Genomic DNA, 23,031 nt, shown 5'->3' on the forward strand with positions numbered 1-23,031 from the left:
GTGCGTCATCGTCTTGCCGTCCCTCCTCGCTCTGTTATTGGTTCCAAATCCATGCAACCATGGTCCCCAGGCTACTGTGAAGTTTAAAATGATTCGAGTTCACACAGCAGCCTGGGGAACCCAGGCTTTGGGTGTGACTTGTGTCATATGAAAAGCGCTATACAAATAAGATTCCCTTCCCTTTTCCCCCTAAAAGTGTATGAAGTTTATTTTGTGTGTGTTCAGCTGGCAAACACGTCCGGTTCGCCTTGTTGGTACTTATTTCCCCGATAATGACCAGCGTTCTATACATTATCCCGCACTGAAAGTTGAAACTATCGTGGCTCTTTGAGACTTTCATTTGGTTTGAAAAGGTCCGAAATGGCTCTCTGATTGTTGAGCGTTGCAAACCCCTGGTCTGAATGCATGCACACTTACAAATAGTTAACTGCGGGAGTGGTACACAGAGAGATATGTGATTCCCTTCGGTTGTGAGTCTGCTCAACCTACATGTGACAGGTAGCCTGGCTAACACCAGACTAAAATCACAAGTGATATTTAGTCTGGGGTCACCAATTCATTTTCTCGTAGGAGAGGTGTGGTTTACGATCGTCCATAGCCGTTTATTGGGCGATACGAATGTCTATCATGCGTCTGCACGTAGCCATAACCAATCGTATCATTGTATGAGATGACGTATGACGTACCCGCTGTAAACTTTTGAGCTAAATTATTTAGAACATGGTCTAAAGCTTGATCGAAAAATACCATTGCGTCTGCTGTTGTCATGTTTGATCCGTAAATAATAATTACTTTTTTAAAATCCGTAAATAAACGACAAGCTTCCGTATATCGAATAGCGCGTCATCGTCTTGCCGTCCCTCCTCGTTCTGTGATTGCGAAAATTTGGGCCATGGTCCCCAGGCTGCTGTGCAGTTCGAAATGATTCGAGTGCACACAGCAGCCTGGCGTTAGCCAGGTTATGTGACAGGATAGGCCTTTCCGAAACCGTTCCCTCACCTCATCTCACCCCACGTGCCCGCCGAGTGGAGATCTGTCCAAAACATGACTCAGTGAGGGAAAGTGGCTGATCAGCTCCTTTTCAGTGAGTAAACATCAACGCTGCCTTAACGGGTCACACACCTGTTAAGGCAGCGTTGATGTTTACACCTGAGAGCAGGCCCAAAAAGGGCATACGGAATATATGCCTTGCATAGGGGCGCCGAAAGGATGGGGCGCCAATACAATAGAGAGAAAAAAATATTTAAATATAGTCGGCGCGCAAGGGACAGCATCCCATCCCATCGAGGCCATTTCCTCATAGCACTTGACAGCGGCGCCCCATTGTTGAGACCTGCACGGGAATGGATTTCAATCCCGCTCCCGAGTCTCCAGCGGGAGTGTCCTCCCCTGTCCGCCCGGGCGCACCACAACGCCTGCACGTAACGACACGTCGGCTTTGCGTCTGCATACCCCCCAGAAAGTGGGTAGTTGTGTCCCTGCCCACGAGCAACACCAAACAACCTCAGGTCCGCGTTTATTTAGGAGCACCTAAGTGTTCATTTGAACAACTTTATGGTCATATAGACGTTTATTAATGAAAAAGAAAGTGACAGTGACACTTAATATGATTTTATTGGAAGAGGAAAAGTTCTCACTTGTGAGTTTGAAGAAGCTACATTATAATGTAAATACGGCACGTTGTAATCTGAATTACTTTGTAAACTCATACGGGAACTTTTTTTTTCATTTAAAAGTATGATCAGTCGAACTTGTGATTTTTGCCACATTATGGGCTGTTCAGTTCGTTCAGTATGTTTGAACTTGGAGAAACACAAGTCAAAACAGAAGCACCGTCTAAAAAGAGGAGGAAACAAAGCTTTGTGATCCGGTTGCTGCTTGTGCTCGAGGCTCACCTCTGCCACCGCCAATGTCCAGATATTGTATTTACTTTCTGTCAATTTGCTGTCTTCCACCAGGATCTGAGTGCCAAACAAAATTCATGTTCAATATCACTCTTCTAATGCACCCCTGTTTCCGTGAGTCCTTTCAGGTTGAATTATTCTTTCATCTGAAAAGAGAACAGACAAAAAAAGACATTTCAGGACACTATACCAATTTTAATGCCACACAGTGTATGTAACACCTGAAAAAAATGAATAAAATGATAGCTTTAATTTCATTTTTCTTTGAAAAATTACTAAAACTTTGTGACGTTCCTGTGAACAGCCTCTTTCTGATCGTGAATTAAGAGTCAGACTTACATCTCCAGGTCGGGTTCATCCATTTTTCTCCAGAAGGGCTCAGACTGAAACAGACACAGGCTCATCTAATCCACAGTTTGCTCGCGTTGACTGTAATAATAACTAATAATTACTGTGTAATAACTGTCCTCACCTGAGAGTGGTGAGTGAGCAGTGAGGGTCCTCCTTTAGAGCAGTCATGAGCTTTACTCCTGTGTCTCCTAGATGATTGTAGCTCAGATCCAGGTCTGTCAGATGGGAGGGGTTGGACCTCAGAGCTGAGGCCAGAGCAGCACAGCCTTCCTCTGAGATCAGACACCCTGACAGACTGAACACACAGGGTTAAACAGAGTCATAGAAATGACAAACTCACAGAGATGAAGAGTAAACCCTCTGACCTGAGCTCCTCCAGTTTACAGTGAGGACTCTTCAGTCCAACAGACAACATCTCCAGCCCTGAGTCCTTCAGGTCGTTGTTACTGAGGTCCAGGACTGTGAGACTAGTGGAGCTGAGGACTGAGGACAGAGCTTCACAGCTGCTCTTTAGGTTACAGTCGCGCAGTCTGGAGGAGACGGTACATTTCCAGCAAGACCAAAAATTACACAAACACACCAAGAAATACATTAATTTAACTGAAATTAAATGTATTAAAAAGAAGAGACCTGAGTTGCCCCAGGTAAAAAAACAAACTTAACACTGTCGCTCCACACCTATCTTGCACAAAATAGTCAAATACATTATCTGCATGGTTTTAAGAGGAAAAAGGAGGTCCGAGGCACCGAGGTGTCCCTCGACAATAAAGGACTTTTACTCATAAGTCGGTTTTGCCTCGGACCTCCTTTTTCCTCTTAGAACCAAGCTTTTTGCATATGGATCCTGGAAGAGCACCTGACTCGTAATTATACCCAACCCACTGCAGCGCTCACTCTACCTCTTATCTACATTATCTGCATGTTTGATAACAATCATACATTAATAATACTGACACTGGTGCCTGACCAGTTTCATATCATACACACAAACCTATAAAACAGTAAGTAGTGTCAGCCTTAGTTCCTAAAAGCCCTATGTTTCTCTTGATTCTTCCACTGAATTGCACACTTCTGTCTCTGCTCCTGTGAGCGCAAGGTTTGTCACCTGCCCTTTGCTTTCAGATAGAACCGATAACTCTTTCCATTTAAATAATATATAGAGCAGATTTAAACTTGTCTCAGCATTTCTAATGCTGCGACTGTTTGCCTGTGGTGACATGGGTTGCTTTGGGTCGGGTTTGGCGGGGAGTGTGCTGTCTTACATTGACTCACTTGTGTATGGTTGATCAATATAATCGTGTGATCTCCTGTCTCTTCAAGCTCGGGTCCTCTACCAGAGGCCTGGGAGCCTGAAGGTTCCTAGAACTGCACTTTTCTGGACCGAGATGTCTGATGTATTTCCTGGGATCTGCTGGAGCCACTCCTCCAGTTTGGGGGTCACTGCCCCGAGTGCCCCAGTGACCACGGGCACCACTGATTCCTTCACCCTCCAGGTTTTCTCCAGCTCTTCTCTGAGCCCCTGGTATTTCTCTAGTTTCTCGTGTTCCTTTTTCCTGATGTTGAAGTCGCTTGGTATTGCTATGTCGACCACAACGGCTCCTCTGCTCTTTGTCACCACCACAATGTCCGGTTGGTTCGCCATTTCCATTTATTATGTGCCTCTGACACACATTTTAGTTTTTTCCCCTTGGTTACTTCTTTTGCACCATTTTCAATTTCCTCACCTTTTTTTACAATTGTTTTTTGAGGGATAGGACAAAGATAGTTAAAGATAGTTAAATGACGCCATAGTTCTAGCTTTTCTAATCAATACAACAGTTTTCAGCAGCACTTGCATAATTTCACTAGGCTTTTCTGCTGCTGCAGCTGGCCTCCGAAGATTCAGATGGACTTCTTGTTCGTAGACAATCACAAGCATGGCCAGTTCATCAGTAACTTGTAACAGACTGATGCTGTTTTGTAACACCTAAACAACAGGACCTCTGCCCGCAGAGGTAGACCCGCGCACAGTAGGGTTGTGCCGATATCATCGTCCATCGTGATGTATGAGCAACATCACGATGTAGAGCCACCATCGTGATGCCACGCCCCCTCCTGTCAGAAACAGGCACTGATCGCCTGTGGACCTTATAAACCTACAAACTTTGCAGGGATTGCACTGTAAATTAAATCACGGATGTAACTAATATGCACGCTAGTGTCAGTACCTGCCAGAAGCCATGATGTGTTAGCCGTAATTATTAACGTAAAGACGCAGCGCTGCTCTGTTTCTGACGCGCAGAGCTCTCTCTCTCTCTCTCTCTCTCTCTCTCTCTCTCTCTCTCTCTCTCTCTCTCTGCAGCTCAGAGTTTAACAGCGCGTGGTTTTGCTTTGCTTTTCTGCGTACGGAAACTTAAACCGTTTTAAAATGACGAGATAGCTCTCACATCGGAGCTAGATGAGCGCCCAGGGGTTTGGATTATTCTCATGAAGAACCGAGAGAGGAGAGAGAGGAGAGAAAGAGGCTGTGCAGGAGTTACGAGGTTACAAGCTCACGGAGCGGCGCGTGGAGCAGCTTCAAAAACGTAAGCTACGACGCAAACTTCTAAATATTGTCCCTTTCACCCACTGTTTCTTAAACATTACGTTAAAACTGAGTAAATGCAAATTATAAGCTCTGATTTACATTTGTATTAGTGTGAGAAGAGCCTTGGAGTTGACGCTCTGAATAAGTCGTTCTCCTCTCAGACTTTACGCACAAGTTTTAACACATTTCTGTTGCAAAAGTCGTGTCCGTGACTCTGTTCAGATCATGTTTAGTTTAGATCCATTTATCCTGCAATCTCACATTTCCCTAACATACATAGTAATATGCAGCATATATATAAGCTATGGAAATGTATTCAAAAAATGCTTATAATGAGAAATGGACGATATCATCGTCCATCACGATGGTTCACTGTAAACATCGTCAACGGCCAATTAAGGGGACATCGCCCAACCCTAGCGTACAGTGCACTCATGGCGGGGACAGGCAGCCTCCGCCTTTGCTCTGAGCCCCAGGCCTGAGCAGAGGCTGCCGAGGTGTGCTCAGACCGGGTCACCCAGGCTCAGAGCACAGCGGCACAGGGAGACAGGGGGCATGTCATGTCAATAGCGAAGTATTGAAAGTTTGGAAAGACACTCCAAGCCAATACAGCGCAAAGAACAGAGCGTTTGCAGCAGCAAAGCAAAACGGAGAAGGGCTAAGCGGAGGGCTAAGGGGTAGATTTGAGATTGGGGTGTTTCTCTGCTTACTTCGAAGCAGCGTCAACCGACTCGGAGAACTACGTCATTACGCACATAATGAAGTAGACGTACGGTTCCGGTGCTTTGCTCAAACAGAACAGATTCCCATCCCTAGTGAAGATCCTGCCCTTATGCCCTTTTTAGGAACATGCTTTGTCAGAGCTGGGGAGGGGGAGTCTGTAAATCCAACATGATTTCCACCTCGAGCGTTGTCATTGTGGCAAACGTGGAGGAGTGAGGAGGACTCATCTATTATTTTTTACAGTCTATGGCCCATACGCTTGAATAGAGGGACATATTTTGTGCCGGTAGCAAGTGGCTAGGTGAGGCTAGCCTGGTTAGCTTGCTACAATCACCTTAAGCATTAACATTAAAAGTCTGCAATTAACCACAAATGCGTCATGCCCGACTCAGTGTGTGATCATCTTGAAAGGCTGCTTTATGTAGTTGCCGGCTTTATTGACGTTATAACACATGTATGACGGTAATCAGTGTTAATTCCGTCGACTAAAATATTTAGTCTTGATTTTAGTCAAAGTGATATTTTTGTGACTAAAATTTGACTAAAAACTAAATTAACGTTTTTCATGAGACTAAAACTGACTAAAATGTCCAGATATTTTAGTCGACTAAAATAAGACTAAATAAATAAATAGACTAAATAAAAATGAAAAGGAGAGACTGAAATAATTCAAACTTATACTGTCAGTCTGAAAGAGCCTCAGATCATGTAAATCCTCTGCCAAAGGAGCAGCTCTGAGCTTTGTTCATGTGGAGCAGCTCCATGAAGCAGAGGAACTGATTAAATATGATTATAATGAATATTATTCATGCAAAGTCGACTAAATTTAATTAAGTTAACTAAATTTACTTACAATTTTAGTCGACTAAAACTAGACTAAAATTGAAGATTTTTTTTGGACTAAATCTTGACTAAAACTAAATTAAAATATGTTTTCAAAATTAACACTGGTATGATATGTATAATACTTGTTTTTACAGGAGAAAACCAGAGCTTGTTAGCTCGGTGCTAGCAATTAGTTCACCCGGAGCTAATTGTAGATGAATTGTGAGCAATTGTAGACTATATTGTAAGGCGTAATAATACCAGGAGTAACTTGGCATCCGCACAGTAAAGTGAAGATTACTGCGCAGTAAAGTGAAGATTACTGCGCAGTAAAGTGAAGATTACTGCGCAGTAAAGTGAAGATTACTGCGCAGTAAAGTGAAGATTACTGCGCAGTAAAATGAAGATGACTGCGCAGTAAAATGAAGATTACTGCGCAGTAAAATGAAGATTACTGCGCAGTAATCTTCACTTTACTGCGCAGTAAAGTGAAGATTACTGCGCAGTAAAATGAAGATTACTGCGCAGTAAAATGAAGATGACTGCGCAGTAAAGTGAAGATTACTGCGCAGTAAAATGAAGATTACTGCGCAGTAAAATGAAGATGACTGCGCAGTAAAGTGAAGATTACTGCGCAGTAAAATGAAGATTACTGCGCAGTAAAGTGAAGATTACTGCGCAGTAAAGTGAAGATTACTGCGCAGTAAAGTGAAGATTACTGCGCAGTAAAATGAAGATTACTGCGCAGTAAAGTTAAGATTACTGCGCAGTAAAATGAAGATTACTGCGCAGTAAAATGAAGATTACTGCGCAGTAAAGTGAAGATTACTGCGCAGTAAAATGAAGATTACTGCGCAGTAAAATGAAGATTACTGCGCAGTAAAGTGAAGATTACTGCGCGGATTTCGAACTACTCCTGGTATTATTACGCCTTACAATATAGTCCCCCCTTTTATCCACTTAGAAAATCCACATTGTTTAATTTTGTGTAATTATACTTTGTAGTGGAACACTTCACGTAACCATATTTAAATAGGGAAAACATGGAAGAGCTTGGTAGCTTCTATCTTGACCTGTTTTGGAGCTATAGAGGAGAGAGGGAGAGGCTAAATGCTAACGCCGTCTGCGCTGTGTTTACGTGATTGAAGGCACGGGGGAAGATCAGACAGGTCCTAAAGAACTCATCTAAGCTAAGGTAAGAACATATCTCAGTATGTAAAAACGGTGGCCTGTTCCTTTAAGGATAGTGGAGTTTACGAACTAAAGCTAACCTTACCTTAGCTCTAACCTTAAGGATAGTGGAGTTTACGAACTAAAGCTAACCTTACCTTAGCCCTAACCTTAAGGATAGTGGAGTTTACGAGCTAAAGCTAACCTTACCTTAGCCCTAAACTTAAGGATAGTGGAGTTTACGAGCTAAAGCTAACCTTACCTTAGCCCTAACCTTAAGGATAGTGGAGTTTACGAGCTAAAGCTAACCTTACCTTAGCCCTAAACTTAAGGATAGTGGAGTTTACGAGCTAAAGCTAACCTTACCTTAGCCCTAACCTTAAGGATTGTGGAGTTTACGAGCTAAAGCTAACCTTACCAGATTAAAAGTTACGAGAGTTGTTGCTATTATTAGCAATTAACATCCGGGCATTTTCTATTTAACACAGCCGTGTCAAACAAACAATACATATTGTGGCGGGGGTAATCTGAAATCAAGGGGGGTAATTTGAAATCAGTTTCAGGTTACCCCTGGGGGTAATTTGAAATCGATTTCAAGTTACCCCCCGGTAATCTGAAATCAATTTCAAAGTACCGGGGGGTAAGGTGAATGGGGGGTAGTTTGAAATCGCTACACCGGTAGTGGGTAGCTAGCTGTATATATTTCTATGGTAGCTACCGGTAAGAGCGAGAGGGAGACACTGTATGAGGTTGCTGCAGGTATGAGTATCGTTTTACGCTTTTATTATAAACCAGTCTTCTACACTGAAATGTAAATATGTTGAACTGTAGGAGCAACTGCCAGAGCTGTGGGTCATCGTGCAGGAGTGTTTGTGGTTGCTTTAATCTGCGGAATTGGTAAATTGCCTCTGTGTAGCTTTTGCGTAGCCTAGCCGCTGCATTTGTTTCAATGGAGCGCTTAGCATTCACATATTATGCCCGTTTTCTAACCAAGTGAAATGATAAGACTGTAACCCATTGTCCCATTGGTTCTGATTATTTTACCGTGAATGTAATGCTGCTACTTTAGCATATGGTTACTGCTTTGATGTGTGTTAATGCTATGCATCCAAGGCACTTTACGATGCAGTCCAGTCAACCACTGTGTCTGCTACGCACCTTATATATGGATGCTGTGTTTACATTTTGATACTATTCACCATATTCCGGAGGCTCGCGTGGGCGCCGCCATGAATGGTGCCCGCCCCTTTTCTCCTATCTTTTTACATGGGGCTGGAGAAGTCCACATAAAATCAGTTACTACACCAAAACAAAGCCGTTTTTCGGCCGCACAGAGAAACGTTGCAGTGTTGACATGTTGGTGCAAATGAACATTGGACATTTTACACAAATCAATCGACTAAACATCAGATTTGAGCGGAGAATATTTCCCCTCGTTCTTCGTTTAAATGAACGGGCTTCGCGCTCGAACGGAAGTGTCTGTTTAACGGAAGTGCAGAGACAAAGGAAAAAGTGGCAAAAGTGGGCGGGGCCGAATATGGTGAATTGGAGTGATGAATATTTTAATATAACAATTGTTGTATTTTGGTCATTTAGTCGACTAATTGGTCGATGCCGTCGTGGTCGACCAAGATTTTAATTGGTCGACTAAATGCACTTTTGCAACAATTAAGATGCTCTTTATTTACACACCAGAGGCCTGTGGCAGGTCTATCTTTTACCTTGGGCTAATATTTCATTATAAAAACAGATGTATCAAAGTTTTACAGACAGAATGACGTTTGAATTATTTGTGGTTTTTTTTATCAACATTGGTGGATCCATACGGACAAAGGGTATGCAGTTAACGAAAAACATTTATTCATAAAAAGAAACATAAACCCTCTGACCTGAGCTGCTCCAGTTTACAGTGAGGACTCTTCAGTCCAACAGACAACATCTTCAGCCCTGAGTCCTTCAGGTTGTTGTTACTGAGGTCCAGGACTGTGAGACTAGAGGAGCTGAGGACTGAGGACAGAGCTTCACAGCTTCTCTCTGACAGGTTACAGTCGCTCAGTCTGGAGAGAACACACTGTTTAAGGAGAAGTTTAGAAGGTTCATACTTACATAGACCTCACTCACAGAGCTTTGTTGGAGGCTTTGACCACTGGCATCAGCCTCAGCAGAACCTCCTCTGAAACACAGTATTTCTTCAGCTCAAACTGCTCCAGATCTTCTTCTGATGACAGTAAGATGAAGGCCAGAGCTGACCACTGAGCAGGAGACAGTTTACATTTAGACAGACGTCCTGACCTCAGGTACTGTTGGACCTGCTCCACCAGAGAACCATCATTCAGTTCATTCAGACAGTGGAGCAGGTTGATACTTCTCTCTGCAGACACTTCCTCACTCAGCTTCTGCTTGATGTACTCAGCTGTTTTCTGATTGGTCAGGGAGCTACTTCCTGTCTGTGTCAGAAGACCTTGGAGGAGGCTCTGATTGGTCGGCAGTGAAAGACCCAGGAGGAAGCGCAGGAACAAGTCCAGGTGTCCGTTTGGACTCTGTAAGGCCTGGTCCACCGCCGTCTGGTGCAGATCTGTCAGTTCAGGTTTGACTCTGAGCAGAGGGGACTTCTGTGTTTTTGTGGAGAGCAGGTTGACTCCAGTGTTAATGAAGGTCTGATGGACGTGAAGAGCAGCCAGAAACTCCTGCACAGTCAGATGGATGAAGCAGTAGACCTTGTCCTGGTACAGGCCTGGCTCCTCTCTAAAGACCTGTGTGAAGACTCCGGAGTACACTGAGGCGGCTGCAGCGTCCAGCCCACACTCGCTCAGGTCACTCTCGTAGAAGATCAGGTTTCCTTTCTGCAGCTGCTCAAAGGCCAGTTTTCCCAGAGACCGCACCATCTCCCAGGTCTCTGGAGTCCAGTGTGGGTCTGTCTCAGATCCTCCTTCATACTTGATGTTCTTGACTTTGGCCTGAACCACCAGGAAGTGGATGTACATCTGAGTCAGGGTCTTGGACAGCTCTGCTCTCTCTCTGGTCTTCAGCACATGCTCCAGGACTGTGGAGAGGATCCAGCAGAAGACTGGGATACGGCTCATGATGTACAGGCTGCGGATGCTCTTGATGTGGGAGATGACGGCTGTGACCTGCTGCTCGTCTCTGAACCTCTTCCTGAAGTACTGCTCCTTCTGTGGGTCGCTGAACCCTCGAATCTCTGTCACCATGGAGACGCACTCAGCAGGGATCTGATTGGCCGCCGCGGGGCGTGTGGTTATCCAGAGGCGAGCGGAGGGAAGCAGGCTCCCCCTGATGAGGTTCACCAGCAGCTCCTCCACTGAGGCGCTCTCTGTGGGCTCCGTCAGGGCCTTGGTTCGGGTGAAGTCCAGAGGAAGTCTGCACTCGTCCAGACCGTCAAAGATGAAGAGCAGCTGCAGATCTTCAAAGCTGCTCACTTCTTCTGTTGCTCTAAAGAAGTGATGGAGCAGCTGCACCAGGCTGAAGCTCCTGTCCTTCAGCACATTGAGTGCTCTGAAAGTGAAGTGGAACAGCAGCTGGACGTCCTGGTGGGCTTTGCCTTCAGCCCAGTCCAGACTGACCTTCTGAGTGAGCAGTGTTTTCCCGATGCCAGCCACTCCCTTTGTCAGCACTGTTCTGACGGGCGCCTCTGTGTCCGCGGGGCCTTTAAACATGTCTTCACATGTGATGGCTGTCTCTGCTCCGCCTGCTTTCCTGGAGGCTGTTTCCATGAGTCTGACCTCATGTTCCTGGTTGACCTCTGAGGCCCCTCCCTCTGTGATGTAGAGCTCTGTGTAGATCTGCTGCAGGAGGGCGGGGCTTCCTTGTTTAGCCACGCCCTCAAACACACACTGACACTTCTGCTGCAGGTCATGCTTCAGTTTACGCTGAAGAACTCCAGAACATCTCCCTGAATGAAGACACAGACAGAGCCTGAGTCTCAGAGAAGATCAAATGACTGAGTGAAATGGACCTACTGCTCCACAGACGCTCAGCCAGCTCCTTCTGCTGCCTCCTCCTCAGGAAGTTCACAGTGATCTTCAGAAAAGCCTCTCCGTCCTCATCCTCCACAGGCTCTAAGCATTCTGGGTAATCTGTGCTCAGAACCTTGTGGAGCTTTTTCAGCTCCTTCTGGACAAAAGTGAAGATGTCCTCCTCCAGAAGCTGCACAGACACATTAGAAACAACACAAATGCAGTCAGTAGTTGCGTTTCTATCAGAGAACATGTGCATGTGTGTAAAATTAATTGTGCACAACAAAATCTAATGTAACCCAGTAGAGAAAATGAGTCCTTTTCTCTCCTTTTTGTTGTTGTTTGTATGCACTTTTATTTTGAAAAAAACATTTATTTTGAAAGAGGAAGTGTGATTCTCTCACTCAAACTTTATTTTCCTGTTTTCACGGTCACGTTGGGTGATAATGACCGTTTGATTTGTTAAAAATTGTATTAGTCCCACCTCCCAAGCTGCGGACCAAATGCAAATCAATGGCTGTTTCCCAATTGCCAGGATCCTCGACGTCTCGACCACTTCGGACGTCATTTGCGTCATCACGGCGCCGCCAAGTGGTTCCATTTCACCTGGACCACTCGCCCCCTCGCAGCTCGACTCCTCCGTTTGGCTCATTTACGAAGGATACAGCAGTGGATCCTCCGCTGCATCGGAGAGCTGAAATTACCCATGATGCACTGCAGCATAGTTTCTTTTTTCTTTTCTCGCAAAACTTTATTAGTTTGAACTCACTTTAAACAAGTTTTGTTCCACATAAACAGTTTCCTGGCCTCTGTTATTCATAAAACAGTTGTTTTAATGAGCATAGATTGACACGTGACCTGACGCAGCCGCTCCGGAGGCCGTTCCATTTGAGCTCAAAGGCGGCGGGGAGAGGACACTCCGCTCCGTTTTGGAGGAGCCGCCACCGAGGACGTCAATGAAGTGGCCAAACGGAGGACGGATCCTCGCAATTGGGAAACAGCCAATCACTGGCTGTTTCCCAATTCCCAGGATCCTCGGCGTCTCGACCACTTCGACGTCATTCACGTCATCACTGCGCCGCCAAGTGGTGTTCCATTTCACCCATGGATCTATTTCACCTGGACCACTCGCCCCCTCGCAGCTCCATTCCTCCGTTTGGCTCATTTACGAAGGAAACACCTGTGGGCTGTTTCTCAATTGCGAGGATCCGTCCTCCGTTTGGCCACTTCGTTGACGTCCTCGGTGGCGGCTCCTCCAAAACGGAGCGGAGTGTCCTCTCTCCGCCGCCTTTGAGCTCAAATGGAACGGCCTCCGGAGCGAACGGCTGTGTCAGGTCACGTGTCAATCTATGCTCATGAAAACAACTGTTTTATGAATAACAGAGGCCAGGAAACTGTTTATGTGGAACACAACTTTTTTAAAGTGAGTTCAAACTAATAAAATTTTGCGAGACAAGAAAAAAGAAACTATGCTGCAGTGCATCATGGGTAATTTCAGCTCTCCGAGGCAGCGGAGGATCCACTGCTGTATCCTTCGTAAATGAGCCAAACGGAGGAGTCGAGCTGCGAGGGGGCAAGTGGTCCAGGTGAAATGGAACCACTTGGCGGCGCCGTGATGACGCGAATGACGTCCGAAGTGGTCGAGACGTCGAGGATCCTGGACATTGGGAAACAGCCACTGATCCTCCGCTGCCTCGGAGAGCTGAAATTACCCATGATGCACTGCAACATTGTCTTTTTTTTTTTCTTTTCTCGCAAAACTTTATTAGTTTGCACTCACTTTAAAAACGTTTTGTTCCACATTTGTGCAAACATATTATTGTAATAATAAAATCATTGGTAGAAGTGTTGTAGGCAAGTAAAGATGTAAAAAAAGAGGTTTATTTATAGTAATGAAAGGCCGAATAAATAGGCCTTATTGAGAAAATAGTAGTAATAGTATATTTAATATTTGAATTGAATTTCTTACAAATCCTTGCAGAAAAGTTATTATTTTATTCAGGCCAAAATGTTCACAGAGTAAGACATCCAACCTAAACCCATATATAAACAGTTTCCTGGCCTCTGTTATTCATAAAACAGTTATTTTTGTAAGCATTGATTCACATTTGATTATATGATTTGACATGTGATTTGACGCAGCCGCTCCGGAGGCCGTTCCATTTGAGCTCAAGGTGAGAGGACGCTCCACCACAGAGGACGTCAACGAAGTGGCCAAACGGAGGACGGATCCTCGCAATTGAGAAACAGCCTGGCAGTAGACGGTCCGAGCGAAAACATTTTTTTTTTTAAATGATGTCAACAAATAAGTACATTGTATTTTGGTTGATTTGGAATATTTGTTTTATTAAAGGGACTATACAGAGTTTAAAAATGTTAAAATTGAGTATTTTCATTACCCTACATGTTCCGGCCATGTCCTAATGTGTAGAATGAGCCCAGCCTTGTTTACCACAACTGTCTCTAAAAGCCTGCACTGTCAATAAGAAAAGTGTACTTCGGGCCGAAGTTGCAGAGCGCGTGACGTCATGCGCGTGCCCGAGCAGCTGCCGCAGGTATCCATTTCTCATTAGAGTGAACCTGGCCCCCCATCATACTCAAATTTAAATGAAAAATCTGTCAATCATTTGTGCTACGTTTGGGCTGTTTGTGCTGTAAAAATCTTCGTTTGTGCCGTTATCGTTTTTGAGATATTGATGATTGTTTTTTTGCATGCAGTGTGTGTTGCCGTGCGCCTCTGACACGTGCGCGCGCCTCAGAGGAGGACGAGGAACGCCTCAAGGCTCTGAAGTTTGTAATAGTTTAAAAACAGAACCAGCACAAACGGAAATCTTTACAGCACAAAACAGCACAGATGCAGAGGACGCGGTGACACCATTTTGACCCGTTTTGGAACTTTATAAGAGCAGAGATCTGACCAATAAAACAATCATTAATATCTCAAAAACGATAACGGCACAAACAAAGATTTTTACAGCACAAAACAGCACAAACGTAGCACAAACGATTGACATATTTTTCATTTAAATTTGAGTATGATGGGGGGCCAGGTTCACTCTAATCCATTTCTCCGCTCTAAGGAGGTCACTTTTGAACAGTGAGGATGGAGTCTACGGAAAGCAAGAAGAGACCGGCCTCGAACCCAGCTGAAACTCCATCACAGACCCCAAGAAAACACAAGAAAGGGAAGCAACAACTCTCGAGCGCAATTAAGCGAAGTAAACTGGAGTCAGACCGGCGCAGGTCAAAGACGAGAGTCAATATTGGAGCAGCTTTTCAGCGATGGCGAGCGCTAAGAGATGCTCTCGGTATGATAAAAGACTCACCGTTAGCTTTCTTTTTACTCGATAGGTAAGATACAATTACAGGTTTACGTGAAAAAGAATATCTAATGCTAATAAATGTACAAGCTATCAGCGTATCAATGCCTTTAGCCAGTTGTACGTTTTCAAAGCAAGTTTTTTGCAACTTCAGTGAATGTTCTTCTCGTACTTTCACTTTTCATAATATGTACATTTTGTTTGTAAGGCAGTGGTGCATCTCAGAGCAGAGTAAACAGACTTCCTTGCATTGGGCTTGAAGAAGCAGTCCTGGATATTGAAGATTGTGAAGAGGCAGCTCAGGACCCACACATTGAAGATTTGATGGAAGAATGGACTCTCCTGGTAAGTCACAAAGCTTATGGAATACTAGATCTTTTCCAAAATATTAATAAAAATGTACTTATTTTCCTCAAAAGGTCACTCGGCTATGTGCTGCACTTACACAACAATGGAGCTCGACACCATGGACATCATCTCTGTTGTCAATGTGGACAAAAGATGGGTTGGACGTAAAAGTGTGGCAATGGAGAAGGAAGCTTTTATAAAAAACATTTGATACACTGACAAAGGAGGTGAATATTACAGAGATTGTCACAGACGCACATGTGCAGATTTCTGCCCTCATGCGTAAGTATAAAACAAATATATGTATGACTTTGAATTTGAAGCAGATTGTATACACATACATTTCTTACTTTCTAAAAAGATCCAACAATACCGAAACAACAATGGGAACGGACACTCTCTCAAATTCACAATTGCTCAATTAACAGCAGACACAGGCTCATGCAGTTCAAAGTGATTCATCGTTTCTATTATTCCAAAGGAATAGGAAGGATCACTGTCGCATTCATTTTGGGAATGTCCTATTATTCAATCATTTTGGTCCAGCATCTTCTTCTTTTACTCAGGAGTGTATCAGAGAAATCTTGTCCCTGACAGGGATATGGTCTTGTTTGGGTGGTTCTTCTGAAACACAAAACCTTCCACAGCACATTAGGGCTGTGTTGCTTTTAGGGACTGTCTTGGCCAAAAGACTCCTTCTCAAAGAGTGGAAAACCTCATCTGCACCGAACTTCAGGAACTGGCCAAATGAACTTGTGAACGTAATGACTCTTGAAAATAACCTGGAATCCTTTATTGAAATATATTGAATCCTAACTTGTTGGCATTTTTTTTTTTATATATATATATATATATTTTTCCTCTTTCTAATATATATTTTTCTACATATAATTCTTTTTTTTGTTTTTTTTTACTATAATGTTTCCTTATCATGTTTACACTTATTTGTCTCTGTGTGATGGTTTCAAATATTTTTTACTGTTATACTTTTGTATTTTTTTATTTGTATTTTTTTTACTTTCCTTTTTTAGTGCCTCCGTGTGAACGGCTGAGGGGGCCCCCAGGAAGTGATCCAGCGATTGCTTCCTGGGCTCCCTTGATGCCGAGCAATATTCATCCATCTTGTTATGGACTGGATCCTCTGCTGATCCCGAGCCAGTACAGGATGGATGGATATATACAATATCCGAGTATTCTCTCAAATAATGTAATGTCTCGATTGCCCCTCTCTCCTCAAGTGTGCAAATGTGCGTGACAGAGTGAGTGGATGAATGCAGTTAAGGGTATGAATGAACAAAGTATGAGTGACCAATGTGATTTTAACTGTAAATTCAATAAATATATTTGGATAAAAAGATCCAGAAAAGGGCAGATATAAGGATAACAGTATTATCCATTCCCTTGATGTCTGACACGTTTCCAAAAACCTAACAAAGAAGCTTCATGCGGTATGTCTCTTTTTTACACTGTATCTATATGAAGCCAGGTATGAATTTCTATTTTATAATTTTATATAGCGGCTGGCTATGGCTGGCTAGCTCAAGTGGTAAGTCACCCGACTTGCACACAGTAGACCCCGGTTCGAATCCCCGTTGGGGAAATGGGCTGCCAGTGTGGGTCCTTAGGCAAGACCCTTCACGCTACTGCCTACCTCATACAATGATGAGAGACAATGAAATGAATGACATGCCGGCTCAGACGTCGCCCGGCCAAACAAGGTCTGCGTCAGGTGCTGGGGAACCAGAGCACCTCGATGTAAAATGGGCTACTGGAACAAGGCGGAAATGGGAGAGATGCGAGAACAGGGCTCTGATGGAATGCTACTACTCCAGTAACCCTAGCCAGAGGGGCTACATGCAGAGGATGTGGGAGAAATGGTTACTTCGAAACCCACAGTCCAAACTCACGGCAAAACAACTAGTAGCTCAGTGTTCCAACATCCACAAACGGCAACTGCTATCACAACTTGAGATTGACGAGGTACAACACCAATGCTCCGGCAACGGGGAGCCAGGTCACCAGGTCAGAGGGGAGTTAACACCAGCCCTCCCAATGGAGATTGGGTACGAAGCCCCAATAAGCGCAATCACGCTGAACGAGGCAGCGACTGACCTGAAAAATAAGATTGTGGCAAAAATGTCCAGCAGGCAACCCCGAAGCCAATTACAGAGGCTAAGAGAAGTACTGTCAGAAAGTCTCCTAGAAGATGTGAATGCAGCTCTGAGAGCAATTCCTACATCAACCATCACTGAAACCAATGAGCTGATATACTCCACAGCAGCAGTGATCCTAGAGACGCTTGGCTATCGGAAGAGCAACCATGAGATCTGGAGGAGTGGCTCCAGCAGATCCCAGGAAATACATCAGACATCTCGGTCCAGAAAAGTGCAGTTCTAGGAACAGCAAAGATACTGCGCAGAACCCTCAAGCTCCCAGGCCTCTGGTAGAGGACCCGAGCAGGAGGAAAAAGAGAGACCGCCCGCGGAGGGTGAGGAAGAGTTTTTTTTTTTATTATATATATATATATCTTTTTAAAAGGCTGGAGTGGTCTCTCGTCAAAAGCAATTACTTGGATGGATCAAGGACATTGTCAATCACTTTTGGTATGTTGCCAGCATACAAACACAAGAGAAGAGTTTACGGTTTGTACTTACATTACGTATGCAATGTACAGTAATATGCTAGTATAATTCTTTCAAGCGTATTCCAATGTTCTTATTTTCTTTCTGTTACATAATCTGTAATTGATTCCCCAACATATTATTATGTAATTTTAGGCTATGTGGCGAGGTGTACTACATCATGTGAGTGGAGAACATGAATGGGCCCTTGGGAGGTGCCTCCATGCTCCTTTGGGTGAGGAACAAGAGCCCATTCCACCGGGCTCCGCTGCACATGAGGCCCTGACACAAATTGTACTAGACACAGGGTGGCTCAAGGATGTTGAGAAGTTTCTCACCTTTCGGTAAGGTGCATTAGTGACATATTTTTGAAATATATGTTTTGAACTGTGTCTTATCTATAAACCAATCACAATGATGTTGCACACAGATTTGTTTATTGATTTGAGATCTTTGTGTCTCTTTGGTCTCTTTGGGTCTTTGTGTGTGCGTCTGTAGGACAACTTTGAAGCTGGAGTCGTTCCAAAATCATATCTTGATGTATGCAGGCAAGCGGTTTGCATTTTTATTCTATGTCTATGAAGCCAGGACACTTCTCTCTGCATTAGACTATAACTACCATAGCCACCGCCCAGTTCATTTGAACAGCGAAGGACAAGTTTCGTAAGTCATACCTGAAAACTTTATAATCTAAAACTATATTTTTTTTTCTTCTCTAACATCTACACCTATGGTCTGCAGGCATAAAAGAGTCTATAGCAAAAAGTCCCAGCGCTACAGTGTACACACAGTGAAGGAACCGAAAGACTACAGCTATATCCCGGAACTGCAGACCAGAATACTTTCAAAGCGTCTTAGCTCTGGCATAGGACTCCCAAAACGGAGAAGTATTCAGCTTCACCTAAAATTATACACAATATCTGTATATCACTTGTGTTTCTTATTGATTTTTTTTTAGGATAGAAAACATAATGTAACTCTCAAAATAATAAATATTTTGCTTTTTGTAGGACTTGATATCTGGTCCCTAAACAGAGGGAGACACTGATCAACATGGACACAGCATTTTTATTTATACAAATATGTAAAATATACATGTGTAAACAACGTAAAAAGCTTTATAACAAATGTTTTATGATAATAATAATAACTGTATTGTAATAATATATATATATTCATATAACATGAAAACCTTGAAGAAACTCTGAAGTGTTAACTAGTTGCTAGTTGTTTACCCTGAAGGGGGCTTCTTTAAAACCAACATAAATTCCAAAGGGGTCAGGATATTTGTCTCTAATCCTCCAGACGCAACAGCTCGGTATGACACGACGGTTTCCAGCGCCCAGACGTCCATGTTGCCAGATAATGAACTGGCGATACGCACAGTATCGGTACTCTCGGTTATCGGACCCAGGGTCTTGACTGTCACCCAGAGCCAAAACATCATTCCAGGTCTGCCTAGCCAAACGATTCCTTCGTCCAAATAAAATAGATCCATGTGAGCCCGTCTGCTCAGACAACCAGCAGGATCTTGTCTGCAGCATTTACTTTCAAGATCTGTGGGCATCACTGTACAGTTCAGACAGGTGCACCACACTGGATGACCCCTGTTTGGCAGAGCTGGTCCCGGAGTGGCATCTCTGTAGGCCATGACATCAAAAAGTACTCCTGGCAGACGTGTCACCACCAACTGAAGCACTTCTTTCTCCTGCAGAGTCAGTTGTTGCAACTGTGCCTAAAAAAAGAATTTGTTTCATAAGTTGTTATATATTGTGTTTATGAATTTTATAGTATTGTAAACAGACCAACCTGTAACTCTGCTGTTCTGGCATCAGACAGCTGAGCAACCCTTACTCTGTCCTCCTCTCTGACTACTCCAGATCTTGGTCCTCTGTTTCCTGTGCTTTGGCCTCCCCCCTGGCCTCTTGTACTCCCACCTCTGCCTCTTCCTCTTGGTCTACCTCTCGCTTTTCCTCCTGCTCTTCCTCCTGCTCTTCCTCCTGCTCTTCCTCCTGCTCTTCCTCCTGCTCTTCCTCCTGCTCTCCCTTCTGCTCTCCCTTCTGCTCTTCCACCTGCTCTTCCTCCTGCTCTTCCTCCTGCTCTTCCTCCTGCTCTTCCACCTGCTCTTCCTTCTACTCTCCCTTCTACTCTCCCTTCTGCTCTTCCTCCTGCTCTTCCTCCTGCTCTTCCTCCTGCTCTTCCTTCTACTCTCCCTTCTGCTCTTCCACCTGCTCTCCCTTCTGCTCTCCCTTCTGCTCTTCCACCTGCTCTTCCTCCTGCTCTTCCTCCTGCTCTTCCTCCCCTGATTGGTCTCCCTCTCTGTCCAGAGTCACTGCTCTCCTCAGAAACCGGCTCACTTTCAAAACTGGAGTCCTACAACAAAAAGATTCACATTTTAATGTGCTGTCAGGCATGTTTAGCACAAATATCACAGAAAAAAATATTGTGATGATATAGAAGGTATTTTTGTGATCTGATGATTGTACTAGCATTGCTAAAACTGTTCAACAGATGGTAGTAGTAGTAGTTGGTCGCTAATATTGAACAAACAATGAACGTAGCACAAGCAGCAGCTGCAGTACTGTAAGTAGGCTAATTACTATATCTACAAACGGAAGTAGTAGTTTATAAGGCTTTTCAGGACAAAAACATCTAGATAACCCCTTATATAAGCATTGGAGTACAAAACGTAAACAGGTGCTCTATTTCAAGTTTCTAGTGCAATGCTAACTTTTGGGCCTTAGAGAAGATGCGACAGGTTTTAGCTTTTTAAAATGTTTACTAGTGCATCGCTTATAATACACCCGTTGCCTACGTTTTATTTATACTTTGTCTACGTTGACAAAACGCACAAATAGCACTTTCTTACCTCAGTTGAAGTCATGTCTGCAAATCTGTGCAAAACGGGATGCAAATGCTGTTGTTTCTGTTTATCCGTGCGTGTACTAGGATGCGAGCGTCCTGCACGCGCTTAACACAGAGACTGCAATTACGCGTTACACCTGAGGTGGCAGCAGCGAGTATAAAACTGAGAACTTCCATACAGCCCCTTTAAGTGGAAGGAGCACGAGCTGGAGAGGCTGTGTTGTTGTGCCCCGTGCTGTGTTCCTCACGACACCTCATCTTGGTAAGTCCATGCCATGCGAGAATAAGCCCAATGCCCATCTCGACTGTGCATGCGTGGGTCAATCAGGCTCCTAATTTCGGCCTAAACAAACCACTCGCCATTGAAATGTGTGAGCGAGTTCAGGTAGTTGAGCGTGAACACTGAAGTGTGTGAGCCATAACCGTGACCCAAAAGGCTCACAGGCACTGGTTTAAGACTATGAGTCTCAAGTGACATTTCTTGCAAATATTTATGTTGTCAATATCTTGAAAGCGAAGGAAAAGTCAGGACGGCGGCTCCGTGGGCAGGAGCGGACCATAGTGGACCATAGTGGACCATAGCGGACCGTAGCGGACCGTAGCGGACCGTAGCGGACCGACCATAGTGGACCATAGTGGACCATAGTGGACCATAGCGGACCATAGTGGACCATAGTGGACCGTAGCGGACCGTAGCGGACCATAGTGGACCATAGTGGACCGTAGCGGACCGTAGCGGACCATAGTGGACCATAGTGGACCGTAGCGGACCGTAGCGGACCATAGTGGACCATAGTGGACAGGGGGACGACAGGACCTGGGACACAGACACCACCACTTTTTAAATCATTTAAATTCGTCGTGAAATCACAGGGAAAAGTTTCAAAACGGTGTTGATGTTAAATATAGTGGATACATTTCCCTCTGTCAAATTAACGATCGATTAGCCATGTTGTCCCATCAGATCAGTCGTAAAAAATACAAATAAAGTCAATTTAGAGGCACAGCCTATATGTGTACGTGGATCTCTCTGGTCACAATAATAATAAAAAAAGATTTTGTATACTGTCCACTTCCTTATTGACAAAAGAAAAAAAGAATTATACGTGTTTATTTCTCCAGTTTAAATGTTCTAAATATCGGCGACTTGAGGCCACAGTTTCAGACCCTGGAAATGTTTTTCTCATATACATTTTCCAACTATGTGAAGGACTGGTCGTCACTTTTGAAGCATCTCTACATATGGATGCGGTGACGACAAAATCACTTTATATCATCAACTTTCCAGCTGTTCAACCGGTCCAAATCAGGGCTTTCTTCGTTGCTTTACGCTAACTATCAATACTGTTTGGTAGCCGAAATAAATTCCATTACCCATAATGCAACGGGCGACCCGAGATGGGCATTCGGCTTATTAGAAAAATATGCTAGCGATGCATGCGAGTGTCGTTTTTGTGTTTGAAAGCGATGTATTGGGCAGAGAGAGATAATCAGAGGCTGTCAGTGCTTTTTACTATAGTCTCCCTGGGACAGCTCAGACCCCTTCGAGGCTCCGGGCCGGGCAGGAGACCGTACAGCGGGGCAGTGTGTGGCTTAGTAGTGTCCGCTAAAGGCAGGAGGGGAGGCGGGAGGTACGAGCCCCAAATGTAGGGAGTTAGTTCATTTTTAGTTGGTTAATTTATTTTCTTCGGTCATTATGAACATTTAAATCACATGTCACATGTTTTCCAAAGATCTTAGACATTATACAATAAGAAAACACATACATTAAGAATTTAAGTGCTAAATGATGCCTGACCGAAAGGGGTTTAGGCTGAAGCCGAGACTTCTGCCTTAAACCCCTTTTACAACTGTGACTCTGTGTCCAAAGATGACACATTATACACTTTCGCTAATACCAACAATGGTAACACTTAAAGGTATACAGGAGGATTTTCCTGAATTTTAGGAAAGAACCGCCCTCTCCACTTTTTAAAAAAAATGCTCATGCGCAACGCCTCTGAGGAGGAAGAATCTCCCAAAAACACTCTGGTCTTGTTTCTCTCTTCTGAAGCCTTTCTCTTCTTCTCATACACTTCGAAGACACTTTTTCTCTTGCCCCTCTGCCATTTTCAAACGACTCGGTGCTTCTGCAGCAGCAATGAACGGTTAACAGCGAAACTCACATAGGCCGGAAAGTGCTCATGCGCAGAAATTAACAAGGGGCGAGCGCGCACGACGGCCTTACGTAGGCATATCACCAGAATGATTGACAATTAGGAGGACCAATCGTCTTGATGATCCACCCGGAAATAGAACATCCTCCGCTATACCTTTAATTCAAAACTTAAACTTCAACAATCAGAAATTATGCTATGTATCCTC

At 44.1% G+C, this 23,031-nt stretch overlaps 2 protein-coding genes across 2 annotated transcripts in view; one reads left to right on the plus strand and one right to left on the minus strand.

Moving 5' to 3' along the window:
- LOC306964332 (uncharacterized protein) overlaps positions 1 to 23,031 on the plus strand; it is a gene marked incomplete at its 3' end in the record, with an annotated part of 391,619 nt that overhangs the window by 290,987 nt on the left and 77,601 nt on the right. The window lies entirely within an intron of this gene.
- LOC306964338 (protein NLRC3-like) lies at positions 2,047 to 14,076 on the minus strand (the record flags this gene model as incomplete). The annotated part of the gene is made up of 7 exons (XM_079558330.1): positions 2,047 to 2,050; positions 2,377 to 2,550; positions 2,621 to 2,785; positions 9,429 to 9,596; positions 9,661 to 11,449; positions 11,517 to 11,694; positions 14,011 to 14,076. 7 exons carry the CDS (start codon positions 14,074 to 14,076, stop codon positions 2,047 to 2,049), a joined length of 2,544 nt encoding a protein of 847 aa, XP_079414456.1.

This window comes from Gobius niger (genome assembly GCF_951799975.1).
Source record: "Gobius niger genome assembly, chromosome: 6".
NCBI classification, from domain to species: Eukaryota; Metazoa; Chordata; class Actinopteri; order Gobiiformes; family Gobiidae; genus Gobius; species Gobius niger.